Source organism: Zootoca vivipara, chromosome 5, assembly GCF_965207765.1.
Source record: "Zootoca vivipara chromosome 5, rZooViv2.hap1.1, whole genome shotgun sequence".
Taxonomy (NCBI): Eukaryota; Metazoa; Chordata; class Lepidosauria; order Squamata; family Lacertidae; genus Zootoca; species Zootoca vivipara.
The window spans coordinates 82,044,477-82,071,484 of NC_142588.1; the positions used below are offsets into that span (position 1 = coordinate 82,044,477).

Here is a 27,008-nt window from a genome sequence, read left to right on the forward strand (position 1 = left end):
CCCCCCCTTCTCCTCCTCCTCCTCCCAGCCCCCCTCCCCGAGCTCGCCTCAGCCCCACGTCACCGGGAGACCAGACGGGGACAACATGGCGGAGCGGAGGAGACACAGGAAGCGGATTCAGGTACCTCGCTCGCTCCTCTCCTCGCCAACCGCCGGCGGGAACCGCTTCCCTTTTTATCTCCTTCCACACGGACTCCCCCTCCCCCTCAGTGCCTCTTCTGATAGTTTCGCCTCAGTGCCTCTTCTGATAGTTTCGGCCTCTTTTATTCCCTCTCTTCTCTCCCCCCACCTCCATCTTCCTTTCGCCACAGGGCCAGCCACGTCACTGCTCTCCCCTTCTCTTCAGGGCATCTCTCTCTCTCCCCCCACCCTCCACTCGCGCCTCTTTCCTTAGTGGGAGACCGATGGGCGCTCCAGTCCCGCATTCCCACCCCACTCTCCAGTAGCTCCATACTCAGCCCAGGATGTTTATCTGCCCTTTTCACCCCACCAAACACCTCCTCCCCCACCCACCCCACACACAGAGCAGCCCCTTTGATGGTGACGCATCACAGGACTATGGGGCACCCCAACTCCAAACGCCAGCACAAAGCTGCTCCTTCTCCAGGCGCTGTGGCCCGAGGGACTCTTATCACTGGCGAGCCCCTCCACCATCTGCGCTTCCCCGCTGTGCTCTTTTTCGGTGCGTCTTGACAGTGCCCCACCTACAGTCCCACCACGACGCATCCTTCCCCCCTTTCTGTTCTGCGGTTCGGGTGGTTTTCCCTCCGCAGAGGGGCATCCATTCGCATTTCTTGGCTATGTGACTCGAAGCCTAGTGTTCCCACAAATGGCAGCCCAGCACTCTTTTCCAGGCTCACCCTACAAACAGTATAAACGTTTCTACCATCACAACAGCTGTTTGCAATCATCTTTCCCCTGTTAATTGTCTATACACACACACACACCCTACACCTTATTGCACCATGTTGTCGCATGGAATCCCCCCCCCAAACCCAAACCCGCTTCATTGCCAAATGTACCTGTGAAACCCTGAGGGAATTCCCCAATAAACTGTCTTCTCTTTACACCAGCATAGTAGGCTATCTACTTCACATACATCTAAAATACAGACTTAGCATGCATGGTTATCACACATACAACCTGTAACTGTGAGAATTTCCTATTTGGTGAGCACTATACTTAATGCTGTTTAATCACCTCTGCATCATGTGGAGTTTGCTTGTTGCATGCTAGTGGATGCCACCCTTTTGCATTATAATACAGTATCAGTTTTTCACTTCTGCTCAATCTTGCTAATTCTAGCACGCTCGCTCATTTACACAACCTGTATTCATTATCATCTTCTGTGATGCCCTTAGGTTCACAGGCATCCTCACACATACCTAGAAGAGTGTTTCTTCTTGGATGTTCCAGATGTAGCGACAGCATATGAATGAGTCACTTTTTCTGCAGTCAACTGCAGTAATTATTTTTGGTAGTCTCATTATGAGAGCAAGGGAAGGGAAGTTTTTCTCACTTCAAAGCTATGCTATAAAGTCTTCTTCAATTAGGGTTGCCAGACTCAATAGTGGACAGGACTTCTGTGCCTTTAATTGCCCTGCTCTCTTTTGAGTCTGGAAACCTTAAAGAGAAACCAGCAGACCCTTTCTTTAATTTCCAAGCAAAGGGTCTGCTGGTTTCTCTTTAAGGTTTCCAGGCTCAAAAGAGAGCAGGGCAATTAAAGGCACAGAAGTCCTGTCTACTATCTGGCAACCGTATCTGCAATAGATGGCATATGTTAGGTATGTCACATATGTGCTCTGTAGTGAACAAATATATCTTAAAAATATCTGTGTCAATGAAGCTGTGCTGTTTGTTAAGGTTATTTAATTCAGTATCTTCCAAAACTTGTTCAAATGTGGGAAGGCCTATATATTGACAATATTGAAAAAAGTTTAACTTGCGTTGCGTGCAGGGTAAGAATATGCAAAGTCTATAAAGAATATTAACACTAGATGGACCATTGTTTTTACAGTTAACAACTCTTGGCAAAAACAAGAATATGATATTATTAGCAGTTATAATTTTGTGCAGCCTAAGCATATTGTTTATGTGATTGTAATAATTATGCCAACAAATATTTGAGAAATGTATTCTAAAATATTCATGGCCAACTTGACAGCTACCATCCTGTCTCATTGAGGCTTCGGTAAAACTACAGTATTCACCAAACCATAAAGATTGTGAATGAGCTGCAGAGACACACTACCGTATATACCTCTCTTCCTCCTGTTTTTTTTTAAAAAATTCTGAGATTCCCTCCCCCTCACTGCCTCCAAAATGTGAGGCTTCTCTCAACACCTCCCCCATTAATATATAGTCTAAAGAAGGTTTAAACAGTAGGACAGTTTGAAGGCTGAGTTACTCACAATTAACACTAAAAAAGATATTGTATATTGTCTAGATTATAGGAGCTCTTCAGTATTTGAAAAGATTCTTTAAAATACTGTTTGTTGTTTTTACATGCCAGCAGAGATAACATTTCACAAACTGTTCCTAGATAAAGCCGGAATAATCTCTTGCAAATGTTTATGGACCTTTGCTTTAGTGTCACAGTATGAGTATGTTGCGTCTTTGATTGCCAGGACGTTGATCTCATGCAAAGCATTTACTGACAGCTTTGGATACTTAACATATGCTTTATTAGTAATATGCTAGTTTAGTGTGCAATACATTGTGCAGCCATCTCTTGCTAAATATATTTTGTTTGGGTGCTGGATGGTTTTAAATTTATTTAATGAGGAAAAACTAGTTCAAAGAAGTTTATATCAAATAGTAACAGCAATTATTTCTCTTCAAGAATAGCACTATTTCTTGAATTATGCCCACTGCCACAGCTATTGGGGGGGGCTAGCTGGGTCCCCCCCCCAGGGGAGCGCCATTGAGGCTCCCAGCCTATTTGTGCGTGTGTGTACACAAATACAGTACACATGAGGGGTGCCAAACCAGGTCTTTGACCTGGTGAAATAAAGCCTACCTAGTTTTGCACCTGATTATGCCACTTTTGTCACTTTTCAAAGTATTTCAGTTTTGTACACCCCTGATTGTCACGTAGCTCTGTTCAAGGTTTGATATATAATATTTTGTTTGGTGTCATCATGAATAGCAGGCTGATGAATGATACTATCATAAATTCTTAATAGCTACATCTGGAGCAGTGGCACCAGAGGGACAGTGACTGAGAGATGTATTGAAATCATAGAAGTAAAACAAATACAGATCTCTGTATTAGTATAATTATTTGTATACCTAAAACTGGTGTCGTAATACACTTCTGATGGTCTTTGGCTAATGAAAACTGAAGTTTTCCTCTGTATCACATTTGTGGCCGGACTGCCATTAATTGACATACTACAGAAGAAAAATCCATCCCATCAAGAATTAGTCATATATATTGAGCATCTTCAGTTAAGATTTAAACTTCAGACATTTTCATTTCTGTCTTGAAAGAACCGGATATATGATTTACAAACATGATTGACTCAAATCTCAAGTCATTTAAGTTAATTTGGTTCTTGGAGGGCAGTTCATCTCACAAGTGGGGAAGTTGGTACAAAAAAGATCTTAAGAACAGACTGTGCTTGCCAGCTTCTTGCATGGGTAACTATATTAAACTGACCTTTGCTTCAAGTTTCTTTGAAAAAACTGTAAAAACAGCTGTGGCAAACAAAGGCAACACTGGTAGTGGGTAGCTATTTTCTGTTGATAAGAGACTGGAGAAGCCAAGGCAACATGATCTCTGCCTCAAATTCACAACACTTCCGCAGTTATCACATGCTTATTAGCCTGAAAGAACCAAAATCTTGTCACCTGGAAAAGTAGGCAGTGGTTGCTTGGGCAAGGAAGGGAGCTACATGCCATAGCTGCCAAGTTATCCCTTTTTAAAAGGGATTTTCCCTTATGCTGAATAGGCTTCCTCGCGAGAAAAGGGAAAACTTGGCAGCTATGAACATGCTTTTCTTCCGATCCTTGCATTCCATTTTAGAGATGTGATCAGGTGCCCTTGGTGCAGTTGACCATGTCCCCTGTAACCATCACCTACATTCAGCTGCTTAACATAAGCACTGCTATTCGTGTGCAAGTGGTAAGTGTAGTGGTCTGCTGACTAGCCACTTTGCAATTCAAGCAAAATCAGTTATATGCAGTGCTGCTGAGAGGCAGGCACAGAGTAGTACCTCAGGTTAAGTACTTAATTGGTTCTGGAAGTCCGTTCTTAACCTGAAGCGAACTTTCCCATTGAAAGTAGTGGAAAGTGGATTGATCCTTTCCAGATGTTGAAAAATACCCCCTAAAACAGCAATTTAACATGAATTTTACTGTCTACCGAGAACATTGATCCATAAAATGAAGGCAATAATCAATGTACTGTACTATAAAATAAATAAGACAGTATTTTAGATGATAAAAATTAAAATTGATTTTTTTTCTTACATGCACTGATGATAGTCAGTTGGTGGCCATCACTGCCTCCTGTGGAAGGGAGTTCCATAGGTTAACTGTGCATGGCATGAAGAAGGACTTGGTTGCCAGAGTACCTCTCCTATCTGTCTCAGCTTCTCCAGCTGGCTAAACGGATCCATCTTGTCTGGCTGTTTCCCCCTCCTAGGACTTGGTGTCTCCCGGCCACTCACTGCCTCCACAGCCAGAGACCGATTGCAGAGGCCTCCGCAGGCCCTGCCAATGTCCGGGCTGTGTTCCGGGCAGCTGCGAGGCCTCCGAGAGCCTCCGCAGCCAGAAGCCGATTGCAGAGGCCTCCGCAGTCCCCGCGGATGTCCGGGCTTCGTTCACTTCCAGGTTTACTTACTTCCGGGTTAAAATGGTACGTAACCCGAAGCGTATGTAACCTGAAGCATACGTAACCCGAGGTACCACTGTACTGATGTACTGGACCCCCCTCCAGTTGCTGAGTTTTCATTTTTAAAAAAAAGGTGTCTAGACTTCCTAAAAATAATTTGTGGAGCAAAATGTGCAGGCAGCCTTCTATGCAGTTTCTGTGAGATGAACTAGTCCAATCGCCTTCTCAGTCCAGCCCGCGGACAGTCCAGGAATCAGCGTGTTTTTACATAAGTAGAATGTGTCCTTTTATTTAAAATGCATCTCTGGGTTATTTGTGGGGCCTGCCTGGTGTTTTTACATGAGTAGCATGTGTGCTTTTATTTAAAATACATCTCTGGGTTATTTGTGGGGCATAGGAATTCGTTAAAATATTTTTTCAAAATATAGTTTGGCCCACCACATGGTCTGAGGAACGGTGGACTGGCCCACGGCTGAAAAAGGTTGCTGACCCCTGATCTGTATTGTTAGTGCAGTGGTATGGTAGCCAACTTTGTGATGGAATATATATAGAAATATATATACAGTATAGGACAGTCATTGTGTTCTGTTGATTCTTTATAGGTTTTTGATTGGACCCTAGGAATCTCTAATAGATTGCTTGCATATGGGCTTTAGTGAGTAATGCAAGAGATGAAATATAATTACATATGGTTATATGTTCAGATGAGCAGTGGTGATCTACCCTGGGCATGATCCAAACCAGTTCAAGCTTAAACTTGTTAACTAGAACCTATTCCAAACGAAATCCAGGGAATCTCACCCATTTCTTTCTTTGTTTTGTTTTGTTTTTAGAATGTAGATTTTTAATATTGTGTATTGTCTGCAGTGCCTTTGGACACAGAGACCATTTATAAAAATATTTTGCATTCAGAAAAGAAATACAGTTAGTCCTAAAGCAGAAAAAAAGAAAAAAGGCTCCCTATTATTTATTTGTTTGCTTAGTCATTGCATTTATATCCTGCCTTTTCCTCTAAGGAGCTCAAGGTGCTGTACATGGTTCTCCACCTTCTCATTTCTCCCACAACAACCCTGTGAGTTAGGCTGGGCTGAGAGATACGTTAGTGACTGGCACAACACCCAGTGAGTTTCATGCTTAAGTGAGCTTCAGCCCGCCCCCTTTGAACTCTGGTCTTGTAGGTCCTAGTTGGACACTCTAATTACTGCACTGCACTGGCTCTCTAAGTAGGTAGTTAGTAGTCTATCATGTTAATTACATGAACTTAGAATATGCTGAAAAAGCTGTTAATTGTATTTTTCTAATGTGAGCCTCTGTGCACAACAAGTTGCCTACCTTTGATGTACAAACAGTATTTTCCAAGCAAGTGTAATTAAGTGTCTGAGACAGCACATTACAGAAACGACTATTGTTTTAGTTAGCCTATCATATTGCACCATTGCTAAACAGCCCTCTTGCAAAAAGAGATTTTAACATACCAAGGTGAACGTGTAAGAATTTAAGATATGATGACATTGTTTCCATATTTGCATAACATTACTTCCTTACCCGCAGTGACTTGCATAGGGAAAAGAATAGGCTCCCAGTAACTTCTAGCAGCAGCTGCTGTTGTCTTTGCTACGACTTCAGAGCAAACGTGCCTTCTTTGCTCAGTGTAGTAGTTAGGTTTTCATCTGGACATACTTTGCTCCACTGGTTCATTTCTGCACAAAGATTTCATGTGGGGATATGAAGATGAGAGTCCAGAGGACACGGCCCCATTCTGCCCGCAGCTTCCTTCTGATCTATGTGGAAATGAGGTGCTGGTTTTAGTAATATTATGGGGAGGGATTGGCTTTTTGCAGCTATTCATATATAGTTCTATCCAATAGACATTATTTTAAGAATATTTATTATTGTTGTTGTTGTTATTATTATTATTATTATTATTAGGTTTTTATTATTTCATTTCATAATTATATAAAACAGAGAAAACAATTATAACAGATAAAAACTAAAATATGAAAAAACTATAATGTAGGCATGTAGAATAAGTTAAAATAACAAAACCCAAGTAAAGACCATGAACTTCATCAGCTTATCAAGTATAGTACCAGATTTGTCAGGCTTGTGACAAGGGTTGTCTTGAAAATGAAGGTTCCGCTGTATATGTCACAAAGGAATGCCAAATCATATTAAAAGTGTCTGAAGGTTGTAGCCCTTGTCGAAATCTCAACTTCTGCATTATTTTTTCCTATTAAACTGTATTCCAGAATGATTGGTATGAAGTGTCCAGTTTAAGATTATTGAATGTTTTCCATTGAGTTGCAGTTACTATTCATGCTGCCAAAGATAATATACTGTATAAGATCAATTCTTTTGACAATATAGTTACATACAAATATAGTTACATACAACAATATAGTTACATACAAAGATAATATACTGTATAAGATCAATTCTTTTGACAATATAGTTACATTGGTATCATCAAAAATATTCAGTGACATTAATTTTGGACAAAAAGCAATAGTGTTTTTTTAGTAATAATTGTCATTTCTGTCAAAATTACATTCCAAAAATATTACCAACTAACATTCCCACCATGAATGATAATAAGTACCAAGTTTATTGCAACCCTTCCAACAAATTAGGTGATCTAGAAAGAAATATTTTTTACATTTGCAAAGGAGTGCTATTACCATCTGTGTAATGTTTTTAAGGCATTTCCCCCAAGAAAACTGGAAACAGATTTTGAGGTTAATGATTCCCAAGTTTTATTCCAATTGTTTGGAAGAATTTGTGTGTCATATCTTTTTAAGGGGGTTCCATAGATCCATAAATTACATTAAGCAATTTGTAAACTAACACTCATAGCTGCCAAGTTATCCCTTTTTTAAGGGAAATTCCCTTATGCTGAATAGGCTTCCTCGTGAGAAAAGGGAAAACTTGGCAGCTATGCTAACACTTCCCCCCCTCTTACCCATTAGTTTGATTAGCAAAAATTTCCAGAATTTATCTCTCTTAACATTCTATAGTTTTTGCAGGACTGTTTTTGGACACTCCAACCTGTTTGCAAAAAGGGAAGCAACAGCTGTGTCATCAATAAACTTGCTTCACAGGCTCAACATGATTTTTCTGTCTTGTAGCAGGTGGAGAATGTTCTATGGCTTCAGCGTGGGTGTTGCTTCATTTTAATAGTTTGTTCAACCAAACAGGGACTGTCCAGTACTATAACTTTTTTATATTATTTAGCAAGTGTGTATGTGTTTTAACCAGCTTGCACGTTCTTCCCATTCTTTCTTACTACTTTGCTGCTTTGTTGTAAGTGAAACATTAAAAGGTAGAAAACAGAGCTAAATACATTGTTTTAAAATCTTGTTAGTTTTAAGAATCCCTAATCACAACTTTTTGACAGAGAAGACATTTAGCTATAGCCCTTTTTGTTTTTATTTATTTATTAGCCATTTATAGGCTTGGATTACTTCCAAAAGATCACACACCAAAGCAGAGTATGAAACCGATTTAAAGCTACAATCATCAAATAAAATAATTTAAATAAAACGCCCATCTGGAGTAATGAAGCAGTTAATAGAAATCATAATAATAGTAATTATTTATTATTTATACCCTGCCCATCTGGCAGAGTTTCCAGTGCAGCAAAATAAAGAATTTATAACCAGACTAAAAGCAACTGCAATTAAAACACCCAAATAGCTGACACCAGAAGCATTTTGTAAGAGCTGGGGTTTTCATTTACTACTAAAAGACCAACATTATAGGGACCAAATGGGGGTTCATGTTCTGTTCCCCCACAGAGAATATCAAGCTCTGGACCTTCAAAGTTTTGGTTCCCTAAATGGAGGGGACACGGAGCTTTCCCTGCAAACATGGAGAAACAGGGCAGGAAATGCCCCTAAAAAGATGCAGGACCTAACCTAGACAGATTAAGGCCTTAAAAACAATCACCAGCATGCCTGAAGCAAAAATGCAGCCAGTAAAGTTGAGCAATGACAGGAGTGACATGCTTTTTACAACGTGTCCCTGTCAGGTAAACTGCAAACCACCTGCAGCTTCTGAACTGTTTTCCAAATTAGCCCTGCATAGAACACATTGCAATGGGTATTATATGACAGCAGTGGCCTCAATATGCTCACCTGTCTTAAGCTGGTAAAATGGCCTCCTGTTATTAATGCTACCACCTGGGAAGCCCTCAATACCGAAGGGTCCACAATCATTTCCAGACTATGTACTTTGTCATTAAGGGGAAGTATAAAAGGTAATGGTAAAGGTAAAGGACCCCTGGACATTTAAGTCCAGTCAAAGGCAACTATGGGGTGGACCCTCATCTCGGTTCAGGCCGAGAGAGCTGGCATTTGTCCACAGATAGCTTTCGGGGTCATGTGGCCAGCATGACTAAAACGTTTCTGGAGCAATGGAACACCGTGACGGAAGCCAGAGTGCATGGAAACACCATTTACCTTCCTGCCGCAGCGGTGCCTATCAACTTGCACTGGTGTGCTTTTGAACTGCTAGGTTGTCAGAAGCTGGAGCAGAGCAACGGGAGCTCACCCTGTCATGTGGATTCACACCGCTGAGCTTCCGATCAGCAAGCCCAAGAGACTCAGTGGTTTAGACCACAACGCAACCTGTGTCTCAAGGGGAACACATTTAGGGATGACAGAATCACATTTCTCTCCACTTCTCCAAAGCCACCAAATTAGAAAACTGTCGGAACATTTTCCCAGTCTTTGACGTTTCTAAATACAATCAACCAGCTTCATTTGGACACTTTGGTACATAAATTCTGTCAAAAAATAAATCTTAGTGTGTTCAAATATTCTGCCAGCTCTGTTCCCACCTTGTGGTTGCTTCTGTTATGTGTTAGCGTGCTGACCTGCTGATAGAGGCCAATAATCTAGAATAGTATCCCACTAACAATTGATGTGGGCACCCATTCTTAACTTCTAAACTACAAGGCAACAATAATTTGGTCTTGGGAGGTAAATTTCCTATATTTTCTATATTTGTTAGTCTTTAAGATTTCGCGTGGGTGGCGCTGTGGGTTAAACCACTGAGCCTAGGACTTGCTGATCAGAAGGTCAGCGGTTTGAATCCCCATGACGGGGTGAGCTCCCGTTGCTCGGTCCCAGCTCCTGCCAACCTAGCAGTTCGAAAGCACCTCAAAGTGCAAGTAGATAAATAGGGACCGCTACAGCGGGAAGGTAAATGGCATTTCCGTGTGCTGCTCTGGTTTGCCAGAAGCGGCTTAGTCATGCTGGCCACATGACCTGGAAGCTGTACGCCGGCTCCCTCGGCCAATAACGCGAGATGAGCGCCGCAACCCCAGAGTCGGTCACGACTGGACCTAACAGTCAGGGGTCCCTTTACCTTTAAGATTTCACAAGAGTCTTTGTTGATAATGAGGTATTTACAAAATATTACCATGTAACTATCTGAGGCATTATGTTTCACATGCTATGAAAGTGAGTTGAGCTTTGTAAAATTTCAGTACAGCAGACGCTCAGGTTGCGAACGTGATCCGTGCAGGAGGCACATTCGCAACCCACAGCGTTCACAATGTGCGGGAGGCACATTCGCAACCACGCGCTGCGATTCAGCGCTTCTGCACATGCGCAAAGCATGATTTAGAGCTGCGCGTGCGCCGAAACCCGGAAGTAACCCGTTCCGTTACTTCTGGGTTCAGCGCGGAGCACAACCCGAAAAGACACAACCTGAAGCAGCTGTAACCCGAGATATGACTGTACATATGAAAATATTGTAGCTTTCTGCTTTAAATTTGCATTTGCTCTGTTTTCTCTTAAAGGAGGTGGGTGAGCCATTCAAAGAGGAAAAGGCTGTTGCTAAATACCTGCGTTTCAACTGTCCAACCAAGTCTACCAATATGATGGGTCACAGAGTAGATTACTTCATTGGTAAGGTTAAATATTACCCAAATCATGTGGCAACCTGATTGTCAATATTTGTAGCACTTGGAGGAAAATGTTTTTATTCTTGCTTTTACCTGGGAGATAAGTGGGGATGAGAATCTGATTAAAACTAATCACAGCCTGATTCCCCCCCCCCAATTATTATTAATTTTTTAAAAAATTAATAGCATTTTATGGTCTGTACTTTACCTCAGTGAATTCCAGGGTAGGAGTAGAATCTTTATCTTCTGCAGAGTGTAGAAGTTTCTGGTTCAGACTGTGTTTATTTTTTATTCAGATTTTATTTTATTATTTTTATTCAGATTTGAAAGCCTGAGTGAGTGATGGCGATGGTAGCACATATAATATTCCTATGGTATTAGTCATAATAATCCATTGGAAAATGGATTGCTGATGGTTGGTGTCCTCTTATGACAACAGCAGTGATGACAGACAAGATAGTTTTGCCTTCTCCCATACTAACCATTGATGCCATCTCATTAACTGTGACAACTTGTATCTAATACTACAATTTACCGGTATATCCTAGCTGTACTTCTATGGAACTGCTGCACTGTGTAGGACCCTGAATATGGAACTGCTGCAAGTCTGTAAAACAATTCATTTTCATCTTAGAAAAAGAAAAAAGATATGGAGGAGGCACTCTGCTTTCTGCCAAAGTGTCCTTGGCCTACATAATCCACTAAGCAGTTTATCTTCATAATCACTTGCAGCAGATGGAAGCTTTGGACTGCACTTCTTGCTCAGTTACCTGGGAGTAAGCTCCACTGAACTCAGTGCAACTTACTTTTGAGTAGACATAACAGTGTGTGTGGTTCATATAAAAGGCCCTTAGCTTCCCATTCCTTCAAGAATACAGAAATTTGGACAAACCTAAATGGTTTCAGATACTTCCAGACATTGGATTTATGTGTACAAGGTTTATTCAGGCTGAAGCCAGAAAAAAGTAAAAGTGAAAATGTCTTAGTCAGTCATTTCCTTAGTCATTTCCTAGGTTTTCTTTGGACTCAAAAATTGTTGGGTTCTACTGTGGGTGAGCTTTTTAGACAGACAGGTCATCAAATGAGGAACAAAATTATTACTGTTCCAAAATTTCCATTTTCTTTAGGATTGGTCACATTTTTCCAGTGTAGCATTCTTGTGTGTTTTTCTTTTCAGCCTCCAAAGCTGTGGATTGCCTTCTGGATTCTAAGTGGGCAAAAGCCAAGAAAGGAGAAGAAGCCCTGTTTACCACTCGAGAGTCTGTAGTTGATTATTGCAACAGGTAGGCCTGGTTGTTTTAATGTTGTTGTAAACACTATGAATACTCCTAAATATAATCTTACAGAATGAATTAAAATGTATTTTCATTGTGTTATGTCAGGTAATCAGTAAATCTTTTTATATCGGGACTAGTCATGGAACCATAGATCCTCATAGTTGTCTTTGCATAGCTGCCAAGTTATCCCTTTTTTAAAGGGATTTTCCCTTATGCTGAATAGGCTTCCTCGCGAGAAAAGGGAAAACTTGGCAGCTATGTGTCTTTGGTCTCTGCTTTACCCATATCCCAACAGCCTACGCAGCTAGGATTATTCTAGTTGAATTACAACATTCAGTTGAAAATTACTTTGTGACTGTAGTTGCAGAACTCCAAAATCTCAGCGACAAGACCTTATTACCTTGGCAGATTTTATTTTTATGCTTTGTAGAAATAGAAGAAACTGCCTATAAATGTTAAAGTTCACTGGTTTTTATTATCAGTATTTTATGAAGAGTTCCCTTGGGCGTAACTGAGAGTTAGGGTATATTGTCAAAATGTGTTAGAAATAGTGGTCTAATTTTTACTCTCATCTACCATTTGTCACTGTTTTTTAACTAGTAACATGTGCATATATCCAGTGTGAAATGGCAACCGATAGGGAAGATTGATATTTTATGTAAAATCTGTGCTTATAAGAAAATTATTTTATGTATGGCAAGTATTTTTATATTGCTCTTCAGTCCTATTTCCTGGGCAGCTTACAAAAATTTCAAGGAGTAATCAAGCTCTGGCACTGTTCTAATGACTTTTTTTTAAAAAAAACATTTTTTATTTAAGAGATCCCCCCCATCTTTCTTAATAACTTGCCAAATGTGATGTAGACTGGAGAGTTTGTTTGGTCATAGTTGTAGAATGGATTGCTTATTTGATTGAGTAGTAGATTGAGTTTACTTTACCATATGACTCCGCTTTAGCAGTGGATTCCCAAATTAAGCATGAACTGAATTTTTCTTCTAAGACTTTTAAAGAAACAGTTTTTCCACCGAGCTCTAAAAGTGATGAAGATGAAGCCAGACAAGGATGCAAAGAAAGAAAAGGAAAAAGAGAAAGGAAAGACTGAAAGTGGAAAAGAAGATGAGAAAAAGAGCAAAAAAGATGGCGGAAAAGAAGAAAAAGCTAAGAAGGAGAAAGAGAAGGAAAAGAAGAAGGATGGTGAGAAAGAAGAAGGCAAAAAGGTCAGTGCGAATCCCCAAGTCCAGCTGAGATGAAACCATAATATAAACAGTGGATTAAATAGCATTCCATTCAGAGTGAGAGAAAATTAAAAACTTCAACGAACTAATGTTAAAGATTAATGTTAAAGACTTCTAGTTTGGATTTCTTTACTTACCATAGCTTTTCTCATAATACTTAGGGTCTGTGTAATATAGTTCCTGATGAGAAAAACTGTACATGTTCAGTGGAGGACATTAACAGTATGGACTTGTTTTTACAGGAAGAAGTGAAAAAAGCTAAAAGAAATTAAAGAATACATAGTGCAAGGTACACACTCAAGAGAGTTTTAGCATTTTTGCTGTCATATTAATAGACATGCTTAATAAAACATTTAATGAGACTAGTATTACAGAGATAGTTCTGTGAATTTTTCGGGATTCTCAAAAGGTGTTCAGTAGGTTTCAGTGACCCTTTCTATTACTTATTTCTGAAATAGATATGTGAGAAGTATTTTCTGCAGTGTACAGTAATCTTCATCCCAATTTGTGTATGAATAAATGTGTATCTATCGGAGCACTCTAATTTGGGAAGAGGCAGTAGACATGGTTAGACATAATTTCCTTCGCTCTTTTTTATCATTAGGTTCAATATTAAAATTTCAAGAATAAATACTAATATGTGTGCTTAAGATTGTACCATATGCATACTGTAAACAGTTTCAAGCTCTAAAAAAGTTACTTTTTTGATAACTACCTCTTTTAGTATTGTTCCCAGATTTAAGTTTAAGGAAAACTGAAATCCTTGGGGTGAATTTAACCATGGATGAATATCAGTTTCATTAAAAATACAAGGTCTCTTATTTAGAAATACAATATACCCAGGAAGGATGCAAAAAATAACTGAGTTTACAATTTGTTTGAAACACATATTCCCGTCCTGGAGTTTTCCTGTTCAGGTGTCAGCCATGCCCTTTTCCATGACACTACATTTCATCTAGTCCTCCCTCTGTTCTCTCCCCACCCCCACAGTTGCCCATTCCAACCACCCCACCACCAAATACAATGTGCTGTAGCAACTGAGAATGCTGGGAAAAAATTCAGCTACTAAAATTGATGGCATGAATCTCAATATAAGTCAGCTAAAGAGGTTTGTGGAAGGAAGGAAAGTTGTCCATCCTGCCATATGCAGAAAAACCCCTCCAAGCTGTCTGGAGGATCATGTGAATTGTAATGTAGCTGTTTCATGCTGTGGCCTCCTTTGGAAATTCCTTTGTTCCAAGTTTGGCTACTTTAAGATCACTAGCAAAGTGCCCTAGTGGATTGAAGCATTCTCCTACTGGTCTATAAATATTGCAATTTCTTATGTCAGATATGTATTCATTGATTCTTTTGTGTAGGGATGGGCCTGTTTGTCCTATGTAGAATGCAGAAGGGCATTGCTGGCAGATGACATATTGCATTGGAAGATGAGCAGGTGAATGAACTATTGATGTTATTTTAGGTCCTGTAATGCTGTTGCCAGAGAAGGTATGGGAAAAGAATTGGCATCTCGGTTTGTTGCAGGGCCTGGTTCCTGTTTTTGTGTTCTGTTATGTGAGCTCTTGTTGGCGAGTAGTTGTTATGGGTGTTGTGTGTAAGCAAGAACAGGCCTACTACCCAAGACTTGTGAGAAGGAAGCAATATTGTCCAGGATGGGCTGTAGATTATTCATGCTTGAGTGGCTATATCTGGGAGCTGTAGGTGGCTATAAATGGTGGTCTGTTGCTTTCTCTTCCTCATCTGTCCTGTAGTTGATTATTTCTGGGTAATGGTCTGACCTTGCTGATTTGCTCTTTCACTCCATTGGATTTTTATTGTAATCTGAGAAATGCCTGGTGTAAATCCTTAAATTGTGAGTCTATGTGATGGGTCAGAGCAGATGTAGTGCCTCAAGTCTTTGTTGTTTTTGCTGCAACCAACTATCATGGCTATCCTACTGGAAATGGTTTCCTTCCATGAACTTTGTTAACTTATTCTAGGATCTAAAACGGATTATGGGTGATTTCCCCCTTCCCTCAGAAGACCCCCAGACACCACAAACTACATTGTTTAGAAGGGCCCACCAACTCTCCAGAGAAGCTTTTAGGGGGTGCAAGGTGGGGAAGGGAGAGGAGAGGAGAGGAGAAGGTCATTCTGTGAATGTCTTTCAGAGAACATATCTTAGGATTCATACCATTCAACTAAAATCTGGCAAGTAACAAGTTATGACTCTCACAACCTATATTTGAGCCAGTGAGGTATACCAAATGACAGATATGTTTAGAGAACTGGACTCCATTTGTCTTGTATTAGAACAACAAGCTGCCTCCAAATTTTCATGAGTAAAAGACCTTTTGCATTGCCTAGCTTTCTTATACCCTTTCTCCTCACTGCTGTTTTCTGTGTCCTGGAAAAGCTACTCCTGTGGACAGGGAACCCTCAGTATTAGGATGTTATATGGAAGGTTACAGATGGGGAAATCATAAGATATTGGGCAAAAGCAGTTGCACTTCTGTGAGCTCCCTCTGTCTTTTGGCCATGTCTCTCCTCCCAGCACAACAATCCCGGGTGAACCCTGTTTTGAGTGTTCTCTGATTTTACAAAGAATCATTTTTGGGGCACAGTAAGGAGGAGGGTACGGGAAATCAAACAACCTTCTGCTTGAGTAATGTTTGGCCCAGTAACCAGAATTACTGTACAGTCAAACCTCGGTTTCCGACTGCCTCCGTTTGCGACCGCTTCGGTTTCCGACCACCGCGGACCCGGAAGTGTTTACATCAGGCATCCCCAAACTTCGGCCCACCAGATGTTTTGGACTACAATTCCCATCTTCCCCGACCACTGGTCCTGTTAGCTAGGGATCATGGGAGTTGTAGGTCAAAACATCTGGAGGGCCGCAGTTTGGGGATGCCTGGTTTACATCCTGGTCCCGCGGCGCTCAGATGCGCAGAAGTGATCTGCGCAGCGTGTGCGTGCGCAGAAGCGCTCTATCAGCGCTTCACGCACTCGCAGAAGCGTGCCTCGGGGAGCAATGAACTCGGGGAGCGACCAGCTCCCCAGAACCAATTGTGGTCGTAAACGGAGGTATGACTGTACAATAATTACCCATTCACCTAATTTTCATCATTTTATTTAAACCCCCCCCCACCTTTTAGGGCAAATCATTATGCAGCCCCTTACAATAAAAATGTTCAAAAAACCAACTGACAAATAGTATAATAAACTAGCAACAGATAAAATCATATCTGGGGTAGGAGTGTCACGGGAAAATCAATAGAAAAGTTGACAGGATAAAGACACTTTTAGGAGCCATTTAAAGGCAATACAAAAGGGGCCCAAAGCAGACTTTTGGGCAGGACATTTCACAGATGTAGGATCATTCCTGTTCCTGACTAATCTGATTGTCTTCAATGGCAAGAACAGGTCCTCTAAGGTTGATTTTAGGGCCTGATCAGCTTCCTGTGAGTTTGGGTAGTTTGTCAAATAATCTGGTCCCAACCCTTTTGAGGCTTTAAATCAGGCATAGACAACCTTGGCTCTCCAGATGTTTTGGAACTACAACTCCCATGATCCCTGACCACTGGTCCTGTTAGCTAGGGATCATGGGAGTTGTAGTTCCAAAACATCTGGAGAGCCAAGGTTGCCTATGCCTGCTTTAAATGTTAATGGCAGCACATTAAATTGAGCCTGGAAACGAATGGCTGACCAATGCAACTGATGCAAAGTTTGTGTGGTGTGGTCATATTGCCTACCCCACCCCACACCCTGTCAAGTATTCTGGTGGTTGAATTTTTCACTAGCTGAAGTTTCTGGACTGTCTTCAGAGGCAGCCCTATATAGTTGATATTACAGTAGTGTAGCCTGAATGTTGTGTGTGTAGCTGATGCTTTCTCTAGACAGCATTGCAGCTGGTAAAAAGCATTATTATTATTATTATTACTGTATATTAAATTTGTCCAGGGGACTGGAATGCTAAAGTAGGGAATCAAGAGATAAAAGGAACAACTGGCAAGTTTGGCCTTGGAGTTCAAAATGAAGCAGGGCAAAGGCTAATAGAGTTCTGTCAAGAGAACAAGCTGGTCATCACAAACACTCTATTCCAACAACACAAGAGACGACTCTACACATGGATATCACCAAATGGACAGCATCGAAATCAGATTGATTATATTCTCTGCAGCCAAAGATGGAGAAGCTCTATACAGTCAGCAAAAACAAAACCTGGAGCTGACTGTAACTCAGATCATCAGCTTCTTATAGCAAAATTCCAGCTTAAACTGAAGAAAGTAGGAAAAACCACTGGGCCAGTAAGATACAATCTGAATCAAATCCCTTATGAATACACAGTGGAAGTGAGGAACAGGTTTAAGGATTTAGATTTGGTGGACAGAGTGCCTGAAGAACTATGGATGGAGGCTCGTAACATTATACAGGAGGCAGCAATGAAAACCATCCCAAGGAAAAGGAAATGCAAGAAAGCAAAATGGCTGTCCAACGAGGCCTTACAAATAGCGGAGGAGAGGAGGCAAGCAAAATGCAAGGGAGATAGGGAAAGATACAGGAAACTGAATGCAGATTTCCAAAAAACAGCAAGGAGAGACAAGAGGGTCTTCTTAAATGAGCAATGCAAAGAAATAGAGGAAAACAATAGAATGGGGAAAACCAGAGATCTGTTCAAGAAAATTGGAGATATGAAAGGAACATTTCGTACAAAGATTACCATAATCAAGGACAAAAGTGGTAAGGACCTAACAGAAGCAGAAGACATCAAGAAGAGGTGGCAAGAATACACAGAGGAATTATACCAGAAAGATATGGAGGTCTCGTACACCTCAGGTAGTGTGGTTGCTGACCTTGAGCCAGACATCTTGGAGAGTGAAGTCAAATGGGCCTTAGAAAGCATTGCTAATAACAAGGCCAGTGGAAGTGATGATATTCCAGCTGAACTGTTTAAAATTTTAAAAGATGATGCTGTTAAGGTGCTACACCCAATATGCCAGCAAGTTTGGAAAACTCAGCAATGGCCAGAGGATTGGAGAAGATCAGTCTACATCCCGATTCCAAAGAAGGGCAGTGCCAAAGAATGCTCCAACTACCGCACAATTGCCCTCATTTCACACGCTAGCAAGGTTATGCTTAAAATTCTACAAGGCAGGCTTAGGCAGTATGTGGACCGAGAACTCCCAGAAGTGCAAGCTGGATTTCGAAGGGGCAGAGGAACCAGAGACCAAATAGCAAACATGCGCTGGATTATGGAGAAAGCTAGAGAGTTCCAGAAAAACGTCTACTTCTGCTTCATTGACTATGCAAAAGCCTTTGACTGTGTCGACCACAGCAAACTATGGCAAGTTCTTAAAGAAATGGGAGTGCCTGATCACCTCATCTGTCTCCTGAGAAATCTCTATGTGGGACAAGAAGCTACAGTTAGAACTGGATATGGAACAACTGATTGGTTCAAAATTGGGAAAGGAGTACGACAAGGTTGTATATTGTCTCCCTGCTTATTTAACTTATATGCAGAATTCATCATGCGAAAGGCTGGACTAGATGAATCCCAAGCCGGAATTAAGATTGCTGGAAGAAATATCAACAACCTCAGATATGCAGATGACACAACCTTGATGGCAGAAAGTGAGGAGGAATTAAAGAACCTTTTAATGAGGGTGAAAGAGGAGAGCGCAAAATATGGTCTGAAGCTCAACATCAAAAAAACCAAGATCATGGCCACTGGTCCCATCACCTCCTGGCAAATAGAAGGGGAAGAAATGGAGGCAGTGAGAGATTTTACTTTCTTGGGCTCCTTGATCACTGCAGATGGTGACAGCAGTCACGAAATTAAAAGACGCCTGCTTCTTGGGAGAAAAGCAATGACAAACCTAGACAGCATCTTAAAAAGCAGAGACATCACCTTGCCGACAAAGGTCCGTATAGTTAAAGCTATGGTTTTCCCAGTAGTGATGTATGGAAGTGAGAGTTGGACCATAAAGAAGGCTGATCGCCGAAGAATTGATGCTTTTGAATTATGGTGCTGGAGGAGACTCTTGAGAGTCCCATGGACTGCAAGAAGATCAAACCAATCCATTCTTAAGGAAATCAGCCCTGAGTGCTCCCTGGAAGGACAGATCGTGAAGCTGAGGCTCCAATACTTTGGCCACCTCATGAGAAGAGAAGAATCCTTGGAAAAGACCCTGATGTTGGGAAAGATTGAGGGCACTAGGAGAAGGGGACGACAGAGGACAAGATGGTTGGACAGTGTTCTCGAAGCTACGAACATGAGTTTGACCAAACTGCGGGAGGCAGTGCAAGACAGGAGTGCCTGGCGTGCTCTGGTCCATGGGGTCACGAAGAGTCGGACACGACTAAACGACTAAACAACAACAACAACATATTAAATTTGTATACCACCCATCATCCATTGATCTCAAGGTGGTTCACAACATAAAAATACAAGATAAAAATACAAAATGGATAATAAAAACAAGAACAAAAAAACCACAAACCAACCCATAAACCAATAACCCCATCTCCCCCCCACCCCCTCCATGTCTACCATCTATACTTCCATAGGTAATACTGGATCCATGAGTACTTTCAAACTGCATACCTGATTCTTTAGAGACAGGGTAAGCCTGTCTAAAATTGTTTGCAAACCTCTATGTAGATCCCAAACTGTATATCCATTTATCATGATTAAGTTTCCATTTGTTTGACCTCATTTGTCCCATAACTGCCCCAAGATGCCTGATAAGGTTTTTACTGTCTTTCTGAGATTAGTAGATGGAAACAAGAAGCTGAACTGTGTGTTCTCTGCATCTTGGTGACATGCCAGCCCCAAACTCTGGCAGAGCTCATCCAGTGATTAGTCTCCCAACACCATGTTCTAGACTCACTCTTCCGGAAAGAACCAGAGCCACTGTAACATCGCGTCTCCAAGCCCCATTCAGGCAAGGCAGTTCAGAGGGATGCCATGGTTTGCAGTATCGAAGACATTGGAGAGTTAAGAATCAACAGGGTTGTGCTCCTCCTGTCCCTCCTGATGAAGCTCATTAGCTAGAATGATCAAAATAGTTTCAGGGCTATAGCTAGGCTGGAAACCAGATTGTAATACTGTACAAGCAAGCCTCAACGTATGTGGGGGTTATTATTCTAGGGATAGCATATAAAGCCAAAATTGTGTGCAGTAAAAATGCATTGGGTGGAATGGAGGGTGGTATTGCCTAAAAGAATTTTTCCCCAGGCACCCACCCACTTTCAGCCCCTTTTTATTTATTTATTTTTAAAATTTGCCAAGTGTGTAAAGTTGAATGTGCACAAGTTAAATGAGAGCAAGTTGTGAGCTAACTGTAGTTTTGAGCCTGCTTCGTTTTTTGTCTCTGCAATTACCAACTGTAAATTATAATTAACAACATTCAGCTATAGCTAAGCATATAAAAAGTCCATTAATTTTAATAAAATATTTTAACAGGTGCTTAAATCTTTCCTTTTGAAATTGGTGAAAATAAAAAGGGCTTAATTTTGGCTGCATTGTGCACTTATTTTTTGTAACACACATACTTGAGAGATTCCATAGCACAGGTAAGAATTCTTAGCACCCTGGCAGTCTTTTCAGTCCATAGTGAAGGAACGTTACTGGGGAATCACAAAGGGATGTGCCAGGGCAAGGACTGTGAGAAGGGGGAAGAGTAAGAAGCTAGGCAGACATACAGGCAAGAAAGTTTTAAGAATTTATTTGAAAAGATGCACATTAAATAACTCACATTATAGAGGCATGTTTGAGTTAAGATCTTTTGGGGGAATTGGTCTAATGAGGAGGAGGTTAAAATAGCCTGTTCTAGAACTTTGTGTTCTAAGGAAGAAAAGAGAATCAGTCAGAACAATTGGTGTCTGTATCTTTCTGAGTGCTCAATAATACTAAAAAGTAAATTTTAACAAAATGTTTAGCTTTTTGTCAATTTTGCATTCCTTGATTTGCATGTAACTGAAATCAGTGGGAGAATTTTAATGGATTTAAGGCGGGGATGGGGTACCTGTTCAGTTCAGTGGATAATATCTTTGTATCTCCAGTCCTGGCAGGGCCTACCCACCTGTCAAATTTATCTCTAGGAGATTAAGTGTCAACGTGTTGCAATTCTTTATGGGACAATTTTTCTTTCTTTCAGGGGAGGTTGCATAGCCCCTTTGTCCAGGTACTCGACGCCCAGTGCTTGGGAAGTGTAGCACAAGGGGCATTCCAAACTCTGCTTGCAAAGTGTCTAACAACCTGTGTCAGGTGCTTAGGAGCTGCTGCAGAAAGGGCTTTGCAGGCACCTTGGATTGGTGGTGCCTGCAAAGCCTCATTTGGCCAAACCCCACCTTTACCTGCCTCTCAGACATCAGGTTGAGCGGCAGGTGGGCATGGCTTGTCCAATATGGCCCCGTGGGGCAAATGGTGCTGCCAGACAGGCCCACAGACTGGAGGTTCCCCAAAAGGAAATGCCTAGTTATAAAGGTTAATCTCAGTCCAAAGACCATGCTCTGAAGTGGAACCATGTCTTTATCCTCAATGTTGCTCATGAGGTGTTCTCATGAGCACAATTTCACTGGCAATTGTTTCCAATATATGTCATTAGGATGAAACTCCTGGCACGCCTAAGAAGAAGGAGACAAAGAGAAAATTCAAACTTGAGCCTCATGAAGATCAGGTTTTTCTGGATGGAAATGAGGTACAGTAACTGAATAATCTCTGTTGCTGAAATGTTTTCCTGTCAATAATGTTTACCAGTAATAAAAATGTGGAGAAATCCACTAGTCTGACTAGATTTTTCTTGATGTAGTTGGTCAGAATTGGAGACATCTGGCTCTGGTTTTTGGTAATGTTTTAAAAGGTTTACTGCTGCCTTGAAAGTCCTGAAAAGCTGCTGCCAAAGACGGACCATTAGTCTTGCTTGAAATAAGGAACAGCACTTTCCAATTGTTCTTCATAGCCATGACAAGAATTACCTGTTGTGGCTGGATTCAATAGAATAGATTGCATCTCTAGCCCTGCCCTTCAAATCGTGGGTACATTGTGGGTTTATGTGATCTCAGATGTTATTATAAGGCTAATTGAGCATTTGGTGGTGGAACCACACCACTGTTTCTCTGCTGCAAAAGGAAAGGCAGTTTGCAGGGTAGATGTAGCTCTTCATGAGAAACCTCTCTACCCTACACACTACCCCCCCCCTGGTCCATTTTGATCCTAGGTGTATGTTTGCTGCTCTTGTTGCAGAAAGCAATGGTAGATGGGTGTTGTGCAGAAACAGTGATGGGCAGGGAGGAGAAGCATCTTCACCCAGCCCTGCTTTTTCCCTATACCTCCATCCCCAGCCCACTTTGCAGAGAAGTGCTGATCAGGTCCCAGATCTGTGTTAATAACCATAAATACTTCTCCTTGAGGAACTAGACCTGTGTCTGAGTTTCATTCCCTCACACTGCAATACTCTAGTACAGGAGGGAGGGAGGGAGGGAGGGAGGGAGGGAGGGAGGGAGGGAGGAGAGAGAGAGAGAGAGAGAGAGAGAGAGAGAGAGAGAGAGAGAGAGAGAGAGAGAGAGAGAGAGAGAGAGAGAGAGAGAGCACAAGCACTAGTTGTCATGTAGAAAGGTTGCAGTTTTCTTCCTGATGCACAGTCTTCTACATGCGAGCAACTTTTTGTATGGAGGAACATTAAAGGATATAAACTTCCATCTGCAGTCTGAAGTGGCACAGCCCCAGACATAGAATCATAGAATTGTAGAGTTGGAAGGGACCTGAGACTCATCTGTTCCAACCCCCTGCAATGCATAGATAAAATACATAGATTTATTGTTGTACAGAGAACAAGACTTTCGCTCAGCCCATTAATAAGCTGGCTCAGGTCACAGAGAAAAACCACTGAGCCTAGGGCTTGCTGATCAGAAGGTCGGCGGTTCGAATCCCTGTGACGGGGTGAGCTCCCGTTGCTTGGTCCCAGCTCCTGCCAACCTAGCAGTTCGAAAGCATGTCAAAAATGCAAGTAGATAAATAGGAACCGCTACAGCGGGAAGGTAAACGGCGTTTCCATGTGCTGCTCTGGTTTGCCAGAAGCGGCTTTGTCATGCTGGCCACATGACCTCGAAGCTACACGCCGGCTCCCTCGGCCAATAATGCGAGATGAGCGCGCAACCCCAGAGTCGGTCACGACTGGACCTAATGGTCAGGGGTCCCTTTACCTTTACCTTTACATGCTACAGTGATGAACTATTGCAAGCAGAATATATTATTTCCAATCAGCTTCCTCATAAAACTTTGCTTTCAGAAACTGGTTTAATTTTTACGTAATCATTCTCCTTCCAGGTATATGTGTGGATTTATGACCCAGTTCATTTTAAAACATTTGCCATGGGACTCATACTTGGTAAGTAAGTGAGCACTGTTGGGTGAAACTGGCAACCCACCCAACAAACAGTCTGCCTCTTTGCACATCTGTGGCTTTCACAGGGGCAAATTCCCCCCCCCTTCCCATTGAAATAAACGGGGCTTGTTAAGTTCCAATAGATGTTAATTGGTTTTGGGCAGAACAAACACTGCAGTGGATTACACCCATATCCTGTAGAGGACACAGCACCCACTTTTACAAGGCAATTGTGAGGGCTCGAAACATTCCCCCCCCCCAAATTAAAGTTCAACCAGTTAGAGTGGTGCTGTTGCATTTATTTCAGTCCTAAAGCTCCCAGTATTTCTTATGCTTGTTCTGTCTTTCTTTTAACAGTGACTGCTGTTATAGCTGCAACTCTCTTCCCACTCTGGCCTGCAGAGATGCGAGTAGGAGTTTATTATTTGAGCGTAGGTGCAGGATGTTTTGTGGCTAGTATTCTCCTCCTGGCTGTTGGTAAGTGTGTGTTTCTCTTCTCTTCCTCACCATCTCTCACAGTTCAGATTTAAATATATCATAGACTTGCCTTGCACCATGCGAATGTTTCCCAGGTGGCCACTGTATGTCACCATTGTGCCATTTGTAATAAAGCTGACTGCAAGTGTGCATTCATTCTGGTTGCTTTCACACAGTGGGAGCAGTTCTGATGTTTGTGTTGCCATTTCTGTCTCATGGGAGAAGCTAAGTGCACCAGTCCCTGTACAGTAGTCTTGCTTACATTTCCTCTGACTGCTCTTGCAGCAATGACTTGTTTTAGGACTGTGCTTACCATTTCCCTCTAGCTTTACTACTTCAATAAGAGACTTTTTGTCTCCTCAATTAGAAGTGCTAAACCTACAGGAGGGGTATTCTGTGAGGCTTTGGCTGTGAGGCTTGATTTACAGCATAAAAATGGCATTCTGTGCTTTATTGCACATATGATCACTTCATGGAACCATGTTTTATATGGGGCCGCACCTGATTGTACAGCTTTATGCTTAACTATCTGCGACTGGCTACAAGACGTTCCTTTACTTAAGTGAAAGTATTCACTGCTGAATCTATATTTGGTAGGAAAAAGAAGCTAGAAGGAAACATATATTTTATATATGTATAATAAGGCAGGGGAAATGGTTAAGAGACAGCATGAGATCCCTTTAACATTCTTGAGACTGTAGTGTGCAAATTAATTAAATTACTGAACATAGACAGGACAGTAAATACAATTTTTTTTTAAAAAAAATATATTTTTATTAATTTTCCAATTAAAACCAATTATATCACATTCATTATTTCAAATTATACACATATATATATCAATCAAACCGAATGTTATGCCAAATCATCTAGAGAATTTTTTATTTGGGTTCCCATGCTTCAAGAAATTGGGGATTCCTCGCAACCGTCCACTGCCGTCTTTTTTCTAAAGTTCAAATCGTCCTCCAAGTTCATAATAATCCAGATCTTCCCCTTACAGTCACATAGATGTTTTCCACTTTCAACCGATTGTTTCCCAGCTGCTGAGATAAATATCAAACAAGGTTTCACAAATGTTCTTTCTCCTGTGTGGGTTAATCAGTCCAGCCTCCCCATAAATCTTCTTAGTCTGGAGCTCCCTGTTGCGAAGCAGCGCCATCTTAAAAAGCTCAAATCACTTTCGTTTTCTCTCATAGCCATGAAGATTAACGATCTTTATAAGATTTACAGCTTTTCCAGGCAGAAGACCCAAACATCAAACCATAAACTCTTGGTAAATTAATGGATCTCCTTGCCCTATAGCTGAACTTAGCTTCAGGTCGCTGCTCCAATTCAAAGTGCGTCACAGCTCATAAATCCTCCGAACGCGTCCAGGACTCCTTCCGTCCGACTAGGGGGGGGGCTTTTCTCATCGGCAACTCCACATCTTTAAAAAATATGCTCAGTAACAACAGTTTATAAAGTTCAACTCACACAGTCTTTTGCTTCTCTTTCACTCCAAACAAGCCAGGACATCGCGTCTGGGAAGGTACGAAGTAACTCATATGAAGAAAAATAAAAAAAACTCAATTCCCTTATCGCTCCGTCCCCATCAATCCTTCTTCCAGATGATATACAGCCTTTGACTCCTCTCCCTCAGCAGCATAAATTTCTCAGCAGTAAACAGCGCTTCTTCCCCTCCTTCTGAAGTATGTCCATAGTTTTAAGCCTAATTATCTTCTTTAACCATGGAAATCCCCGCCATGCAGATTAGCGTCCGGGAGTCCTGGCCCTCGTAAGTGCTTTTCAGCCCAAGCTCCCCCCACTCCATAAACAGTTGGAGTGGGTCTGGGGGCATCGCGGGCCAGCGGCCCCTCTCCGTAACCCCCGGAGAGGGTAGGGGGTTGCCATTTACTCCCCTAGCAACCGCCAAATTCCTTACGAAGGTCAGAGGGATGGAAAACAGGTCCGCCATTCCTGCCGGCGGAAACCGGAACCAGGACAGTAAATACAATTAACTGACTGGTTCTGTAGAATCAGGTTTTATTCCAGATATTCCTGCATCTGCTCCAGATACCTACAGTCTCTCAGATAGAGGTCTCTCAGATTCTAAAACTTTATAAATGTCTTGGTCCCTGCTTACCTTAATATATTACTATTATATTTCCAGTTGTGTTGAGTGTGATTGTTCAGAATTCCCTCTTGGTTCTGCTGTATATGTCTATTCCTCAAGAGCATGTAGAGAGTGGTTGTGGGGCTTACTCACAGCAGTGTAATTTTATTCTTCTAGAGACTTGGCAATCAGTCTCCTTTTGAATGTGCTTAAGCCACATCATTGGAGCTAGATTGCAGTACCCACAGCTAAGCAAAAATAGGGGTTAAAATTGTTTGGTGATTATGCAATTTGATTTTAAACCACTGAGCCTAGGGCTTGCTGATCAGAAGGTCGGCGGTTTGAATCCCTGTGACGGGGTGAGCTCCCGTTGCTTGGTCCCAGCTCCTGCCAACCTAGCAGTTCGAAAGCACGTCAAAATGCAAGTAGATAAATAGGAACCGCTACAGCGGGAAGGTAAACGGCGTTTCCATGTGCTGCTCTGGTTTGCCAGAAGCGGCTTTGTCATGCTGGCCACATGACCTGGAAGCTATACGCCGGCTCCCTCGGCCAATAATGCGAGATGAGCGCGCAACCCCAGAGTCGGTCACGACTGGACCTAATGGTCAGGGGTCCCGTTACCTTTTTAAGCCACATCATTGGAGCTAGATTACAGTACCCACAGCTAAGCAAAAATAGGGGTTAAAATTGTTTGGTGATTATGCAATTTGATTTTAAATGTTTTGTTATATGTTATATGTGTAATAGGGACGCGAGTGGCACTGTGGGTTAAACCACTGAGCCTAGGGCTTGCCGATCAGAAGGTCGGTGGTTCA

The 27,008-nt window shown here is 41.7% G+C and overlaps 1 protein-coding gene across 2 annotated transcripts in view; it reads left to right on the plus strand.

The window, feature by feature from the left end:
* The first annotated feature begins 76 nt into the window (after nucleotides 1-76).
* Nucleotides 77-27,008, plus strand: part of SEC62 (SEC62 preprotein translocation factor) — a 31,504-nt gene continuing 4,572 nt past the window's right edge. Inside the window, exons 1-7 of one of the 2 annotated variants that reach the window (XM_035133144.3) lie at nucleotides 77-121; nucleotides 10,641-10,749; nucleotides 11,923-12,028; nucleotides 13,023-13,239; nucleotides 21,846-21,938; nucleotides 23,567-23,627; nucleotides 23,982-24,101. In XM_035133144.3, the coding sequence (XP_034989035.1) occupies nucleotides 86-121; nucleotides 10,641-10,749; nucleotides 11,923-12,028; nucleotides 13,023-13,239; nucleotides 21,846-21,938; nucleotides 23,567-23,627; nucleotides 23,982-24,101 (742 nt within the window). In that variant the 5' untranslated portion in view covers nucleotides 77-85. Of the gene's footprint in view, nucleotides 122-6,371; nucleotides 6,634-10,640; nucleotides 10,750-11,922; nucleotides 12,029-13,022; nucleotides 13,240-21,845; nucleotides 21,939-23,566; nucleotides 23,628-23,981; nucleotides 24,102-27,008 lie in introns of those variants that run through there. The other variant, XM_035133143.3, reaches the window with a different exon arrangement.